Below are 16656 nucleotides of genomic sequence, written 5' to 3'. Positions count from 1 at the left end.
TAGTCCCCATATATGTCTTTTTGTTTCAAGTTAGTACCTAAGTATGTGTATCTGATTCAATTTTGTCCTAATTTTTTTTAATGATTAAAATATTTTTGTAATCCATTTTTTATAAGATTATAAATAATTAAGTATAAATATTTTTACAAAATTAAGTACTAATATTTATAATGTTTCTCTCAATTCCAAACCAAATTTATTATTTGTATAAATGTTATACTGATATTTTTTATTAAAAATGACTTTTTAACATATTACTTTATTAATTACTTTTTTATTAAGTACTCATGTTTTGTTAATTTTTTTTTTCAAAATAGAACAATATTGTGTCTTACTAATTTTAAATCAAAATTTCTATTGGTATGAATGTTATACTATTTTCTTTTATTAAAAATGACTTAATAAAATGACTTTTACCACTAAATTTTAATATAAATATCAAATACTTAATTTTTGTAAAACTTTTATACTTAATTACTTTTAATTTTATAAAAACATATTTTAATTATTAAAAATATTAGGTCAAAATTGAATCAAATACATATAAGTAAGTACTAAATTGAAACGAAAAAACATAAATGGGGACTAAATCGAAATCAACACAATGACATCTGATAATGATACTGACACGTGGCATTGCAGTGTCACGTGGCATTGACAATGCCACGTGGCACACACATGGACTTCACACGTGGCATTTTTTTTATTTTTTTCAAAAAAAATAAAAAAATTTAAAAATTTAAAAAAAATTAAAAATCAAAAAAATCACAGATTGACACATGGCACGTTGACTAACGACGTTAGTCAACTCTGTTTGAAAGGGACCTAATTGAAGCAATTTTTAAAAGTTGAGATGCAATAGACACTTTTTTTAAAACCGGGTACCTATTTGACACACTAGTCCCAAACAGGGTACTATACGAGTAATTAAACCTAAATTTTAATAAATAAAGAAAATGCATGAGATCAATCTTAATGTGTAGGATATTAAAAACTTTTTTATGAATTAAAATGAATGAATGCTAATGAAATTTTCTATCATTTTATGCGGAAAGAAGATCGAGATGCTTTCTTCACTTATTTAATTTAAAACAAAGCAGAAAACTATTATTTGGGATAGACAGTTATATTCCTGAAATAGGTATGAGTTTCTTTGTATGGTAATAATATGATGATCTATCATGCAGTTCATTCTATTATCATGTAGTATTATACCCCTGAATCCCTGATATTAGTATCTACCGAATTGTTAGTTATAATGTTAAGGGTCTTATTTAAGGTATTTTAATAATATAACTCCATAATAAATTCATACCAAGTTTGGAATAGTTTCTTTTTATTATATGCGCACTATAGGTATTTTTTATAAACTAAGTTAGAAACTTTTCGTTAATCCAAGTGTTTTGACGATCGATAGATAATTTATTTATTTCGTAAGTTCTTTTTTAATCTAAAAAAAATTTCTGACAAATATCTCTCAAATCTTTATTAGATTATGATAAATTATTTTTTATTTTTTTAAATAGTATATTAATAAAGAATAAAAGAATAAATTCATTTGGAAACTATCTCATTAAGATGAAAATTAAACAAATTCAATCATTCAACCTCTTCATATATTCTGAAGCGATGATCCAATTGTTCAAAGAATTGTCCTTTTTAAGATTTAAAAAATTATAGGTGAGAAGTTTCATATTAATTGTTTGGAACGTGAATTACAAAAATGTCTTTAAAGAGAATATTCAATGAGCCAAATAGATGAAATTAGAATATCTTATTTAAAATGGAGTTCATATCACATACAACTTGAATACTATCATTTTCTTATGAAAAAACAACTAAGGAAATTTTGATCTAATTAGCTTAGAATTATAGGTGAGGAGTTTCATGCTAATTGTTTGGAAGATGATTTGCGAAAACGTCTTTAATGGAAATATCCAATTAGCCAAAGAGATTAAATTAAAAGAGCATATTTAGAATGAAATTCATATCAAATGCAACTTGAAAACTATCATTTTTTTATGGAAAAAACATCCAAAGATATTTGAATCTAATTTTTCCTTTTTGACTAAAGTATTCCCGACTGATGATGAAGCTTATGGTTTGACATGTTATCTATTTAGTTCAAAGCCTAATGGTCGTCCTAGGTCAAATGTGTTTATTAAACAAGATTTTAGATCATGAAAAAAGGTTAATGTAGGAAAAAAATGTGCATTTCTCAATCACATTGGAGATATTTCTTGCTAATCGCATAACAATATAATAAAAGTTTGTGAAAACGGGTTCAATCAATCTATGCGCATTAATAACATTATAAATTAGAACAATACAATAAAAGTGTATATGATTCCTTTTTTAGTTATCGTACATTATATATTTATTTTTTTATTATATTAATAATAATAATTAAATATATAAATTTTGGATGTATTATTTCCTTCAATAATATGTCAAGATCGGTTATATATATATATATATATATATATATATATATATATATATATATTATTTCATTATATTTTTTCTCGGAACAATTGATTTTGTTTCTTCTTTTATTTCTCTTTTTTCTTAATAAACTTTGACAAACTATATTTATAAAATTGATTGTGTTATTTTATTACTTTATTTTGATTAAAAAATTAAAAAAATATCTATTTAGTTCTATTTATAAAAAAATTATCAAATTTGCAAAAAGTTTCTCAAACTATATTTTCCTTAACATATTTACCGATATCAAACGTAGTTCTAGTCTTTAACGTTCCATTAGACAAGAATTAAACATCAAATCAAATTATAAAGTATGCTAAAAAAAGTTAGGAAGAACTGCGGTGGGCTTCGTAACTTTTTCTTTAACTTAAATGCAAGTTTAGTAAATATTCAATCTTATCCCCAAAATATTGAATCGCTTTTTTATAAGTTTTTAAATAATTTTTTCAAATAAAATACTCTTTAAAATTTTCTCCTCATATATCTAGGCTTATTAAAAGTTTACACCTACACGGTAACAGTTTTTTTTTTTTTTTTTACTTTGATACAATGAAATGAAATTTAAATGAATATAAAGGAATTATATTCATTGTTTTAAGCTCTTTTTATATACTATAAAACCCTTTTAAAAAATCGGTAATATAAATTCAAAACACTTATAATCTTGTCTCTCTTTTCTTCTCATATTGTTTAATTTGGAAAGAAAACGAACTTTAATGAAAAAGAATGTTTAAACTTTTTATGTTTGTAGTGGTAGTAGAAGAGTATTAAAAATGGTTGTGTGATTCTGTATTGGACTGTACATGTAGATATTTGCTAATAAAATCTATAAGGGATAAAAAATAATATTTGCGGGTAATGGATATATGTTTTTTTTTTTATACACGTAAGTTAATGGGTGGATATGAGTATTATAGTATTCGTACTTATGCATATTCGTACTCGTTATATTTTAATTTTAATTTAAAAAAATTAGAAAAACCTTATTAAAACATTAAACATTGATTTTGAATAGGTTATTTTTTATTAATTGGTTTTAAAAAATTGCCATTTCATTATAAACTAATATTCAACACTATTTAAATAGGTTATTTGCACACTTTGTTTGAAATTTATGAATGTTATACACTTGTATTTTTATTTTAATTTATGGTTAAAATATTTTGTTAAATATTAATTTTTCTTATGTAAATACTCGCAGGTACCGTAAATATTAAAAAAATATACGGATAATAACGGATACCTGCACAGATAAAAGTACGAGTATGAGGCAAATATATATCCAATAAATAGGATACAGGAGAGCTACTATCCATACCATAACCGTCCTGTTGACATCTCTAGTTATGGATAAAGAGAAAGTTTAAAGTTATAGGTTTTATTTGATAGTTATCTATTTGATAGTTATCGTTGATTTATTCATTATCATTATATTTATTTTCGTTTACATGAAATGTGTGTATGAAATACATGATTATTTGTGTAACTAGCTTAAGTTTATTTGTTATTTCTCTAATTTTTTCCTAATATAAAAATGTTATTTAATAAAATTATGACTTATATTCTTTCACTACAATAAAATGTCACATTAAAAAAATCAATTTTTTAGTAATCAAAAGTTATCAATCATTATACTAAAATAATCATCATTATAAATAAAAAATTATAATTAATCTTTAAATTGATTTTTACAATTTAATTATCAAGATTTTAGTTTTTAAAAAAAATTGGTTACTAATCACTAATTATTAAAATTTTTGTAAAATTAATTTCTAATGATCAATTTAACGATCAATTATAATTTTTTATTTGTAATTATGAGTAATAACTTTGAATTATTAAAGTTGACCGTTAATCAAACATCTTCTTATAATATCTGTGTACGAAAAGAATATGTAAAAAATAATTATTCAACGACCATCTTTTATTATAAACTCGTGTTAAGTACTAATCCATTTAAACTGTTTTCTTCCTTTTGTTATTTTTTCAAATTATTTCTTTTAAATTTAATTATATTTTAATTTTTAATAATATTAAAATATAATGATTTTATTATTTTATTATTTTATAAATTTTTATATGTATGCAGTAAATAAATTATTAATTAGAGTTATATATTATTTATAGACATTTTTATTCATATATTAAATGAAATAAAATTACATTTATGATAATTAGATTATAATTAATTTGATATTATAATTAACTATGATTTTTTTAAAATTTAAAATATAATAATTTTCTTTAACCAATGCTTTTAGAATATTAGGATTTTTATTTTATCATTTATATTATTGAACTCTTGGAGACCTCTGGCCTAGTAGTAAAATAAGGGGGAACGGAAGTTACTTTCTCCACCTCATCATTTTTTCTTCCTATACTCTAATACTTCCAGAATTTATTTTTTGGAATATAAAATTTTTTTTTTTCCGGACAGCAATCACCCATTATTGTTATGCAAAACAATTTCCGGTAGATACTTTGATAGGGTGGATGAAGAAATGTGTAGGTGCAGGAAGCAACTGTTGAAGCCCAAGCAGATCTCAATTCGCTTCACACCGAACTGTTGACTCACGTAATGCCACGTCACTACATTATCCACAACATGTTATCGAAAATTTGAGCTCTTTCAGGACGTGGCACAGCACAACGTACCATTCCATTCTCAAATCATGCACTGTGTTTATGATATATATAATTTCTATTTTCTAATGATTTACTAAAACAAAAAAAAAAATCTTGTGGAAGGAATAGAGTGATGGAGATTTTCGAGTGTGGGGTCTGAATCACAGTCCACATGACGAACCAAACCACGAACACCAATTTTCTCACATCACTTTACTCTCTTTCTTTCTCCATCGCTGTTTTTTCTTTCGGTCTTGAGAAGAAGAAATGGTAGCCTCTGAAACATGAAGAGCAGCTTTGTGTTATGCATCTTCAATGGCATGTCAATGTGCTTACAATGCCTTTTTATTTTCACAAACGAGAGAGTTCTTCAGCACCAACCATGCCATGTATAAACCATTATCCACAAGATGCAGACCCTTCCTCTTGTCCATCACCAACGCCACACCATCCTACAATACCCTTGTTTCTGAGGTCCCCGTCTTTCTTTTTTTACTTTGATCAGTCCTGCCACCGTCTTGCATTCGCTGTTATCTGCCTGCATTTTGAATTTAATGTCTAACATTAGGGAAATTTTTGTTCTTTTGTTATATGTATAAACTGTATTTTTAATGTCGCTAGTTTTGTAGGCCATTAAGGTTATCAATTTGCTTGCTTAGCGTCTTGTCTATCTGCTATTTCATTATGTATGATAAAAGGGGTGAATTTATCATTACTCATGTGAAATGTATAGAAGGAATTGTGCTTCCTGTATTTCACTACCTGATCTGTTGAAATATTAAGATTGTAGCTGTCAATGATTTTGACTTATATTGGCCAGTTGCTATTGCATTCTGTGACTAGGGGCTGTGTTACAGTCATCAGTGAATTGTGGATAAACAACTTCAATCTATTTAGATTCATGCACAAAACCAATATGCTCCATGAGACAATTATTCGCAATTTGAGATCCATCCAATTGATTTCTCGCAATAGTCAATGATTATAATCCGAAATGAAAACACCACCAAATAGCTTCCTTCTCTTTGTTGAACTCAGTTTAAGCTTACAACTTTTCATATAGCTATACCTAAGATTACTATTTGATTTGTTATAAGCTTCATTGATATTCCTTGTAAGTTGTATAAGAGGGATTTTATATTATTATTAGGCTGTTAGGCTCTTGGTTCCAACAGCAAAATTTGAAGCTTCCAAACTGAAGGTTGTTCTATTGGAAGATCAGACAAGCAAATATGCAAGTATTCTTCCCAGAACCTACATTCTTTCCCACTGCGATTTTACAGCTAATCTGACATTAGCAGTATCCAATGTGATCCACCTAGAACAGGTTGGTTCCTATTCTCATTATTTCATGCTCGGCTTGGAAACCTAGAACAGGTTTTGAACAAGAACATTAGTTCTCTTAGTTAATAGGTATTTCATGTGCCGAACAGTTGAGAGGGTGGTACGAGAAGGATGATGTTGTAGCTGAATGGAAGAAAGTGCAAAATGAAATGTGCCTACATGTTCATTGCTTTGTCAGTGGTCCCAATTCCTTCTCGGACCTGGCTGCGGAATTTAGATATCACATATTCTCCAAGGAAATGCCTCTGGTAAGTTTGCATTTAACTTATAGATCACATCAAAACATAAAAATCTGAAATCCTTCTAAACTTCCACTTTAATCCTGCATGTTTGTGCAACTTGTGTTCTGTCTGCTATATGCTGAACTCGTTCCTTCAATTGAATATTGAGGAGGTTTCTGTTTCCTGAAGATCATATTCTAAAAAAACTTATAACCATGCCTATGCTGAAAAATGACTTGAGTATGGCAGGTTCTGAAAGCAATTCATTTTGGAGATTCTGCACTCTTTCGTGAGCACCCCGAATTGCTGGATTCTATAGTTAGAGTATATTTTCATTCTAGCTCACAAAATTACAACAGAATGGAATGTTGGGGACCTCTCAAGGATGCAATGGAGGTATTGAAATAAAGATTTTTCAGTTTTTTCTAGTCCTTTCAGCAAACACATTCATTACATTTAGGATATTCATTTTCTAAATATGTATCTTGTTTCTTCAGGGAAAACAAGCGAACAAGTTCCAAGGGTCCATAAGTAGAGATAATCCTGAAAAGTGGCGGAGCCCAAAATCCATTTTTCAAGCTCTTTTTGCTTTTCTTCTTTGAACTGTGTCAAATCCATAACTTGGATTATTTGTCTTTATCCCAATTCTTTCCACAGCTCAGAATTTCAGGTGGGCTAGACAGAGGAAAATTCAGCTTGCAGGAATGAACTAATCCCAAAACCAAACTATGTATCTTTGGGAAGACTCAAAACAAGAAAAAATGTAAAGTTACACAAAAAACAGAATTCTTGTGCCGCCAAGGCAATTAATTTGCTTTTCTGATTTATGTGACCATTGCAATCTGCCAACTCAATTCACATGTCTGTGATCTTTGTCAACTGCGCCAAAGACTATCTTCCTCACTAAATTTTAAAATTAAATAATGATACACTGATCATTCTCAACATTAAATTTGTGTTTAGCAGAGATTGAAGACATATGAAGTGTTTGGTTTTAAGAGAAATAAAATGAAAATAAAAAAGTAGAATTTAAAGAAATTATATTATAATTTTATTTGTATCCTGCACTGATTTTAAAAATCCAATCTTCGATTATCATGAGATAAATTAGTGAAATTGGTATACTTTGTCTTTCACTTATTTTCTTCAACAAATCATGGTGCCAAACCATGTATACAATTTTTCTCTAAATATGAATAAAGGCAGCTTCGTTCTAAACCCTACCATTTTCTTCCAGTACCCTGCCATTCCGGAATTTATTTTTCGAAACATAATAAATAATTTTGGAATTTATTTTTTAGGACATAGTAAATAATTTTTAAACTTTTTTTCAGGGTAGGAGTATAAATTTGATGAGGTGCAGGAAGTAGTTGCCATGGATAAATGGTATATGTATCACATCGCAGGACCAGATCACCAGCAGACTCGCCTTAGTTGATGAAAGTAAAATCTTATAATAGTTAATGTTTAATACATAATAAATTATGTCCTTAGTCACGATACTAGATATAATTTCATACTTTTTGAAACGAATAAGGGTAATTTTCATAGAAGTTGTCCAAAAAGTTATTGAAATAAAATCAGAAAAGAATTTATTGATAACTTATACTCTTTTTAATCCAAATAATAAACTAACTAGTGCTAATTAAAAACATTTTTAAAATCTTCTAATTTTATTCATAAAATAATTTTTAACACAAAAATAAATAAAATTAGTTTTGATGCCATTCATTATAACTTTATGTCAAGAATAGAAAAAGCATTAAAAATAGAATTTTAATTGAAGAGTATTTTGAAAAAGAAATCAATTAAATTTTTTTATAGTTCAGACTAAGATACTTGTATTTGTTTACTTATATTCAAGAGTAGGAAAAGTGAATTATCTAAAAATGTTCTTAAAAATATTTATACAAATACTTATATCACAAAATAAATTATAACTAAGTGCTTTCAAACTAATAGCATGTTTGCATTGTCATGTAAGAGGTGAACACATCTGTATTAAAGCATATTTTAGAAGTTTTCGAACTACAATACACACATGGTATAATAAATTGTAAACCAAACACTATGGGGGAATTTGATATATTAGCAACCACCAGAGGAAATTCTATAGTGATGATGACCGTACATTATTCCTAACTCACTCTAACTTTTATGAAGTTTACAATATAAACAATGTCCAAGAATGAAATGTGATTGGATAAAACCCTCACCTGCGATAAATTAAGTCTGTACGAAAATAGCTGCTCTTGCATGAACCTTGTTATTATCGGAAGTTTATAGCCATTAAAAGCAAATTGTTAGGAAACACGAAGGTTCCTATTCTAACTTTATAGTTTATACAACACATCTTGTGTTCATATAAATGCATGTGTCACTTACTACCTCTCATACAAACACAGTCTCACATTCTCTGGTGAGATAAACCAGGTTATCTCATATTCTCGTGGAAAAGAAAGTGGGAATGGAATCGGTGCATGGAAGTAGGCAAGCATCACGCAAGAGCAGCAGAGAAGACTCATTCCCTCCTAGTAGAGGAAGCATCAAGAGGAAAATATTCATCTTCATGTGTACAAAGATAAAGAAACGCATTATTGCTTACCTGGTCGCGTCAACATAGCAAGCCATTCTCTTCGTGGGTTTTAAAAACCTGCAACACTACGTGTGTGATCCAGTACAAATTATGCATGTATCCACAAACAGTACGTATTAATTAACTACCACCTCTCTCTCATGGACATGTAATATTTTGTCTCTAAATAAATGTTACCTTATTAAAGTATTAAACAAGGATGGTTTTTCCATGTATCATATTATGATATACAAAATTTGTCCCATTTCTTTGAGAAATTGATGAAGAGGGAATTGGAAACAAGATAATATTAGCTCTAACGATGTTGGTCGGGGCTAGATCTCTGCGCACATAAATCCACTAAAACGGACAAATTAGTTGCACAACCACTTACAGCATATTGTTGGGGACGAAAGTTCCTCCAGTTCAGTCCCAACTCCCAGGAGAAGGTAAAGACACCAACATTTAACTTCATCTGGTGGGTGTCTGAGTATAACTCTCCGTTCATCTGATCCACTTTTGAAGCATAACAGCTATTTCGTATGTCGCTCCAGACCAATCCAAGCACGATATTATAGAAATAAAATATTTTATCAATAACGAATTTAAATTAGTTGGCCATCTCCATAATGAATATTAGTCATAGATTGCACCTAGATACTACTCCTTATCGACATGTTTGCTGGATGTAGTTGGTGGCTTTTCAGTTCCGACCACCGAGTAAGGAAAACTTCTATAATTCCAATGCTAGTTGTCTTAATTCTCTGAGCAAAATAAAAGCATAATCCAGGTTTCTGACGGTCATGGGGTCCAACTATTGACTGTACAGTGATATTGTTAGCCTACGAGCTTCTGGGCTTGAGCATTTCTTCTAGTTGTCGATCATCAAGCCGGATCTGAGAAGTTGGACCCCGAATCTATGCAAGAGCTTAAAATTGCCCATGCAATAACCACCCACTCCCTTTTTCAAACCAGCGTATTTGCTGAGACTCTGACACTTAAAAGAATCTGATATTATTGAAAACATAAGCCAACAAATTCAATATGAACAATATACATGAATATACGCAATATATGTAAATACACACATGATCAATTCATATCCGAAGGGTCCTAAACAACCACAAACCGGTCGTCTCAGTGATCTGAAGAAAAACGTGAAAAACAACATTCATAAACTATACCAGCATAAGCAAAGCAAACACAATATATCAATATGACCTATTGGGTTTGGAAGATGATGAGGTTTTGGATTTTGCAAAATCAACAAGATCTTTGAAAAGGGCATCTTCTGGCTTCTGTTCTTTGGTTGGGGTGGATGAATTCAGCGAGAGATTTTGAGTTTGTCCCACCAAGCTGTCATAAGAGGAACTAGATCCACTACTTGAATGGGATGCACCTTGTTGCTCAAAAAATTGTTGTCTCTGATTATACTTTGAAGGTGGAGGTGGAATGATGCCAGTAGATTGAGTGTCCCAGTGAGCTGGAGGCAGCCGCTCAGAAGATTTGTCCACAGAAGATGGCTGTTCATCATACACAGGCTGGCTGCTAAAAATTGGTGATGAGGTACTCACGGTATGGGGACGAGAAGAAGACACTGATGAGGTTGGATTAGGGCTAGAGTGAGCGGGAGCTGCTAATGAAGCGGGTTCTGAGTTTTGAGATCCTTCTGTCTTGTATGTATCACCACTGAGATAGTCGACCACACCAGTGCCAGAGTAGACAGGCTTCTTTGATGCTGGTGGTGGGGGAAGAACTGGGTTTATAATCCCTGATTCTGCCTTGTCGTAGATTGGTTTCCTATTCTGTACATGAGCATCACGTGATGACCTGAAATCATGGTATTTAAATGTTAACGAAACTGAAAAAGAAAGAGAAAAAGACAAGCGGGATAGGCGATCTATTGTCATGGTTACAGGGGAAGACATATCATCTACAAAGGGTATCATATCAATTATCTAATAAAAATACGTCAAGTCTATCCTATGACTCCCAGGCACAATTGTGCGCACTAAGAATGATGAAGTAACTACACAAGAACTTCTGGGGTTCACCTATGGGCTAGTTGAGCGAAATCCTCTTCTGCTTCATCATCTTCGTGGTTTACATTTACAAGTGGCAGAACTGAAGTTTCTGCTTCTCTAGCACCTGAATCAGAAGTTCCTTTCACAATATCATCATGTCTACGGAGCACACGCTGAAGGCTGTCATTCAGTGCCAATCCCTGGCCTAAAAGCTGCTCATCCCTGAAAGTGAAGTAACCATTACAGTCACTCTTTATAATTGCACAAAGAAAAGAGACCTAGAAATTGAAAGCAAAAAATACTTACGTAGTACTGTTCACAAGAAGCATGACCCGCTTTTGGTATGAACGGCACTGGTCAACAAGGTCAACAATCACTTCCTCCTTCACACCCTAACATATTTGTCCAGAGTAATAAGAAACAAATGAACAATGAAAACTTGCCACGGCAGTTTTGCACTGAACTATAAAGTTAATACCAAGCAAAGGCATTAAGTTTGAATCATCCTAGTTCTGCAAATGCAAGCGATGCTTCCTAATAATAATAATAGTATCACCTCATGGTCTTTAGGATTCAAGGCACTAAGCATTTCCATCAACACATCAGCTAGTCCTTCAGCATTTTGAATCTCTGTCAAACTGCTTACAAGCAAATCACGTATGAGATGGATAAAGCAAACACCAACATTTATTTCGCATGTTTCAAACAAGAATGACTACTTACGAGGAAAAACAGAGGTACAAAAAATTCCCAGAACAATGACAACAATAGTTCAGAAGAGCGTCAAAATACCCTTGTAAATTTGTAAGCAATTTTTCCCGAAATAAATTAACACCAATAGCATATCTTAACCTAAGGGAATTAATAATCCTAAATGCATCAGGCCAATGTGATAGTCAACAATGTTGCGATTGAACAACTTCTGCAATGGAAAACAAGGTAAATAAAATCTATAAACTTCACCATGATATAGCCGTCTGTGACACCATAACTACTGGCCACAAAGCATTCTTACTAACAGTGTGAATCTGTGGCATAAGGGTAGCTATGAACATTATGAAATAATCTCACTAACATGTCACTTGGGAAGATTTCTTACCAATGGTGAACTACAGTAAAGTATACATCAGTTATAGAAAGCAGGGAGCTTGTACAAAAATGCATATATTAAAAAATTAAGAAACCAAAATTTACAAGATCCACTATTATGATAAATACCCTGTTAATTTCCTTGCACAATGTGGAATGTATAATAAAACTGTTAACTAACTTCGACCCACAAAACAAAAATAAGTATTAGAACATTATGAACATGATAAAGTTCAAAAAGCACCTAAGGCCAGATGCATCTGACTGGAGAGAAGCCTGAATAGTAGCGTCATCAAATTCTTCAGCAGCATGAACAATTGGCTGAGTTTGAGGAGGAGTGAAGAATGGTACACTATTCTCATCTCGTGGTGGAAACTCAACTCCCGCAGACTGTTAAATATCAAAATAATACATTAGCTCTAAGTCAAAAAAGAAACAACTTAATGATATATTAGTTTAGAATAATGAGCTTGACATATTATTAGCGAACATAATAACATACTAGAAATGAACAATAATTTCTTATATATTATTAATTATATATGCATATGTATTTGAGAGGGTGGAATTTCCAAGATTGGATATGAATAACGCAAGCTCACAGTTGGATGCAGGTGAAGCTCAGGTAACAGTATTACCCATTAACTAAATAGAAAACCAAGAAACAAAGATGACCTAAGTCTAATTTAACCGTGGATAACAAAGCAAATATTGTAATATGATGAATACAGGCAGAAGAAACTAACATGACTCTAGTAGAAAAGAATTTCACAGTTGACACAGTACAAACGTACAGCATAAATTAATTTCAGAAAGCAATATCTAGGTAAAGAATAGCTCACCTTCAATTCATTATACGCTGCATGGTATTGAGGATAAACCCCAGTTGGCCCCCCAAAAGCTTCTTGCCATGTATCAATTAAAATCAGTATCTTTTCCCTCACATTTAAATCTGGCTGTAAAAGAAGACAGCAATGGATAAGAAAGTATTCCACTCCCAAAATACAGTTGCACACGGAACATTTAAAAAGAAATATAGCGTCAAAACCAATAAATACCTTCTTCTTCACTATCTTAACCATTTCATGTAAGATATCCCGCTCGATTATCTGCTGAAATACACTTTCACCACAATTTTTACTGAGGGTCTCCAATACCTAGATTAAATACCAAGCACCCAAGTCAGGTAATCATTGCTTTTTGAAGAATTTTACACCTAATCTCTTTCTATGACGGCAGATTAAAATCTTGTAATCATGACGACTTTTGCATATTGTAACTTTAAAAAGTGTAAAAAAAAAACTAGGAATAACTCAAAATACATATTTAACATCCAAGTAAATGAAATATTCACAATTATCCAAAAGAAAAGCAACAGAAATACTGACAAAAAGTGCCAGAAGCTGTATTTTTGGATTTTTACTGCCCAAACGCTTTTTGAGTATCTTCAATGCATCCTTTGCTTGCCTGTAAGATTTAATTAGTTATAACATAGATCATAAACAATTGAAATAAGGAAAACCCATGAGAAATCAAAATAACAATCAATCAAATCATACATACTAGAAATCCAAAACTAAAATGCAGAATCAAATTTATAAGTGGTTTAATTTCACTTATAGTCCTCCTGTTTTCATCAATTTTTGGTTTTATTCCCCTGGTTTTGAATGAAAAAACATAATGTCTGCAATGTTCAAATTGATACAACTGAATTCCTTGTCCATTTTCTCTCTACGTGGTAAGAACTTTCTATAGTTTCCAACTCAATAATCCTTTAAAAAATAAAAAACCTATACTTTTTTCAGTTCAGCTATATTTGTGATACATTAATAGAAATTCCGTTGCTCCCTTTTCAATGAAAACCCTGAAGACATAGCAGTTGCTTTACGAGAAAGAAAAGAGCTACCAGCAGTTAACACTGCCCTTTTATTCACAAATATATCAGTGCGTGACAGGAACATGGCAACTCAAAACTTGAGAAGATAATAAATGATGTAGTGATGTACACATGTCCAATAAAAGGTGACTTTGTCAAATATGATCAGCCAGACAACTTTTGTTTAAACTACCTAAACAACAAAGAACTCTTTCTAGCACAGGAAGAGTGCAAGATAAAACTTAAACCCCCTCCCACACATACACATACACACAGATACCTTTTACCAACATATAAGAGGGTAGAAGATGTACAAGTCCAGTCTTTATTTTCCAAAAAAAAAAGATTAAATTAACATCTTTTGAAGCAAGATTACTAATGAACTTACTGAACCAGAGTACAAGCAGTTATCGTAGATATAAACCAACAAAGGGTGTGTATGGACGAGTTTCCCGGAAGGACTTTCAGGAGAACAAAAAATGAAGAAAAATTAAAATTATTTTCACTATAAAGAAAAAATTATTTCATGTGCACGTTAATTTGTAAATTTTCTTTGATATAACTTCCCTAAATTCTTTTACTTGAGCATAAGCATATTTTAGCTAAGGCAGAAGCTCATTTCATTTTTTGTTCTTACTTTTTTTCTTAGAAATGTAGTTCAAAAGTCTGTCCAATCAGACCCTAAGAAACCGTTCAAGTTTGAGTGGAAAAATAAAACTCTTATCATGTATGACAATATTCATACAGCAAATACACCGACTCTCCAAGCAAAGCACAATTAGAGATTTAAGCAGTGATTGGTGGAGTACGCTAAACAAAGCATCACAGAAGAGAGCAATACCCCGGGTCCATATTAATGATATCACACAACTCTATGTTGATAGCCCAATCCGGGCCAATGAGCATGTCACTAGTTGCTCTCTCAGCACAGGCAGCAGCATTGTTAGCCATCTCTCTTTATCACCAGCGAGTCAGGTCCCTCTACTTTCAACTTTTCTGCAAACCCAACGGAACAATATCAATAATAAATCCCTTGCAGAAATGTAGAGTGCATCGTACAAAAAATCAACAGTTATTTGATCAACATCTAAAATCAAAAAACAAAAAAAATAAATAAAAAACAAAACCCAAATTCATTCAGTCAAGGTGGTAAAACAAAAACATGCTAAAAATCAAACAGAGAGAAAGAATGCAACGAAGTGAGCATCGGAATTGACTTCAGAGAAACTCAATCCAGTAGATGATCGAAATCCAGATATGGCAAAGAAACCCTATGGGAAAGTAAAAAGCTGAATCGGTTGATAGAGTGGAAAGTTGAGAACAAGAAAAAAGCAGATCATAATCATTCATTCCAAATCAAAGAAGTGAGTAAGAAGGAGCAGATGAACGAAGAGAAATAAGAAGAAAGAGATAAAGGATTATGCAGAGCGAGAAGTAAAGAGTTGACGAGAAAGAGAAATTGAAGTGAATAATAAAGACCGAGAAGAAACGATACCTGTGTGTGAGAAATCAGAAGAGAGAAGAAGAATTGAGAATGAGAAGCTGAAATGAAGAATAATGAAGTGATGATAGCACTGAATTTGGGATTGTGAGAGCAACAACACCCACACCCAACCCACGCTTTTTCTATGTCACCGTCCGCTCCTCTTCTTTATTATTCCGTCTATCAATTTATTAATTCTTATTTTCAATGTCCACATGCCTTCTTCAAAACTTCTTTTTACAAGTCTTTTTGTTGAAATTAATCTTATTATTAAAGTATTGATTATTAATATTTTATGACATTTGCACTCCGAATATTAACCAAATGTGTCATAATTGATAATACTTCTTCTGATTAGTACAAGGACGTGTGAACAGACAAATTAGGAAGATTAAGAAAAGTAGAAGGGTAGGCAAAATAAAATAGTTTGTTGATTAAAAAATGTAATGAAGCTATTGTTTTATACTAGTATATTTGGTGAGGTTTCCTATTATGACTTTGGTGGAGAAGGGAAGAAACGGTTCCAAGTCGTAAGCGCGTTTTCTATGTTTTCTCCGTTTGTCTCTGTTTGGATTGGATTGGGAATCACGGGGGTGACGTTGGAATTTGGAAGGGTCAACGGGATTGTACAAACCCCTCTCTTCTCGATGCTGGTATTCAACCTTCTAGTCAAATCTTTCTTTTTAACGTCTTTACTACATCAATATATTATTAATATTTAACATTAATTTTGAGGATTAAAAGTTTAAATACAAATTAAATTTTAATAGAATACTTCTATTTTTTGCAGAAATTATTATTTTCTTATATTATATATCCTTTATTGTAACAAAATTTGTTTACACTATGAAGAACGGGTTTAAACATTATTAATATTTAACATTAATTTTGAGTATTAAAAGTTTAAATACAATTTATATTTTAATATAACG

The 16656-nt window shown here is 31.1% G+C and overlaps 2 protein-coding genes across 3 annotated transcripts; one reads left to right on the top strand and one right to left on the bottom strand.

The window, feature by feature from the left end:
* The first annotated feature begins 5197 nt into the window (after window positions 1-5197).
* Window positions 5198-7531, top strand: LOC114162819 (protein STAY-GREEN LIKE, chloroplastic). Its single transcript, XM_028046798.1, has 5 exons — window positions 5198-5586; window positions 6263-6439; window positions 6546-6704; window positions 6927-7073; window positions 7175-7531. Exons 1-5 carry the CDS (start codon window positions 5428-5430, stop codon window positions 7277-7279), a joined length of 747 nt encoding a protein of 248 aa, XP_027902599.1. The 5' UTR covers window positions 5198-5427; the 3' UTR covers window positions 7280-7531.
* Window positions 7532-10250: 2719 nt separating this feature from the next.
* LOC114163098 (TOM1-like protein 4) lies at window positions 10251-15918 on the bottom strand. 2 transcript variants are annotated; one of them, XM_028047184.1, is made up of 10 exons: window positions 15737-15918; window positions 15083-15237; window positions 13754-13832; window positions 13424-13522; window positions 13208-13321; window positions 12610-12755; window positions 11833-11914; window positions 11583-11668; window positions 11307-11498; window positions 10251-11082 (listed from the first exon to the last, which is right to left on the bottom strand). In XM_028047184.1, exons 2-10 carry the CDS (start codon window positions 15190-15192, stop codon window positions 10464-10466), a joined length of 1527 nt encoding a protein of 508 aa, XP_027902985.1. In that variant the 5' UTR covers window positions 15193-15237; window positions 15737-15918; the 3' UTR covers window positions 10251-10463. The 2 variants fall into 2 exon arrangements, with proteins under 2 accessions (XP_027902985.1, XP_027902986.1); XM_028047185.1 differs by lacking the exon at window positions 15737-15918 and adding an exon at window positions 15438-15458.
* Window positions 15919-16656: the final 738 nt, after the last annotated feature.

Source organism: Vigna unguiculata, chromosome 9 (genome assembly GCF_004118075.2).
Source record: "Vigna unguiculata cultivar IT97K-499-35 chromosome 9, ASM411807v1, whole genome shotgun sequence".
NCBI lineage: Eukaryota > Viridiplantae > Streptophyta > Magnoliopsida > Fabales > Fabaceae > Vigna > Vigna unguiculata.
This window is presented reverse-complemented; position numbering and strand designations above follow the sequence as displayed.

What these genes read in the sequence shown, in the direction of transcription:
- LOC114162819 (XM_028046798.1), top strand. Translation starts at nt 5,428, where the DNA reads ATGGCATGTCAATGTGCTTACAATGCCTTTTTATTTTCACAAACGAGA. An exon ending in TCTCCAAGGAAATGCCTCTG is followed by an intron (nt 6,705 to 6,926) that starts GTAAGTTTGCAT and finishes TGAGTATGGCAG; the next exon opens with GTTCTGAAAGCAATTCATTT. An exon ending in CTCTCAAGGATGCAATGGAG is followed by an intron (nt 7,074 to 7,174) that starts GTATTGAAATAA and finishes TTGTTTCTTCAG; the next exon opens with GGAAAACAAGCGAACAAGTT.
- LOC114163098 (XM_028047184.1), bottom strand. Translation starts at nt 15,192, where the DNA reads ATGGCTAACAATGCTGCTGCCTGTGCTGAGAGAGCAACTAGTGACATG. An exon ending in TTAAGATAGTGAAGAAGAAG is followed by an intron (nt 13,322 to 13,423) that starts GTATTTATTGGT and finishes CTTCTTTTACAG; the next exon opens with CCAGATTTAAATGTGAGGGA. An exon ending in TCAGATGCATCTGGCCTTAG is followed by an intron (nt 11,915 to 12,609) that starts GTGCTTTTTGAA and finishes GCTTGTAAGCAG; the next exon opens with TTTGACAGAGATTCAAAATG.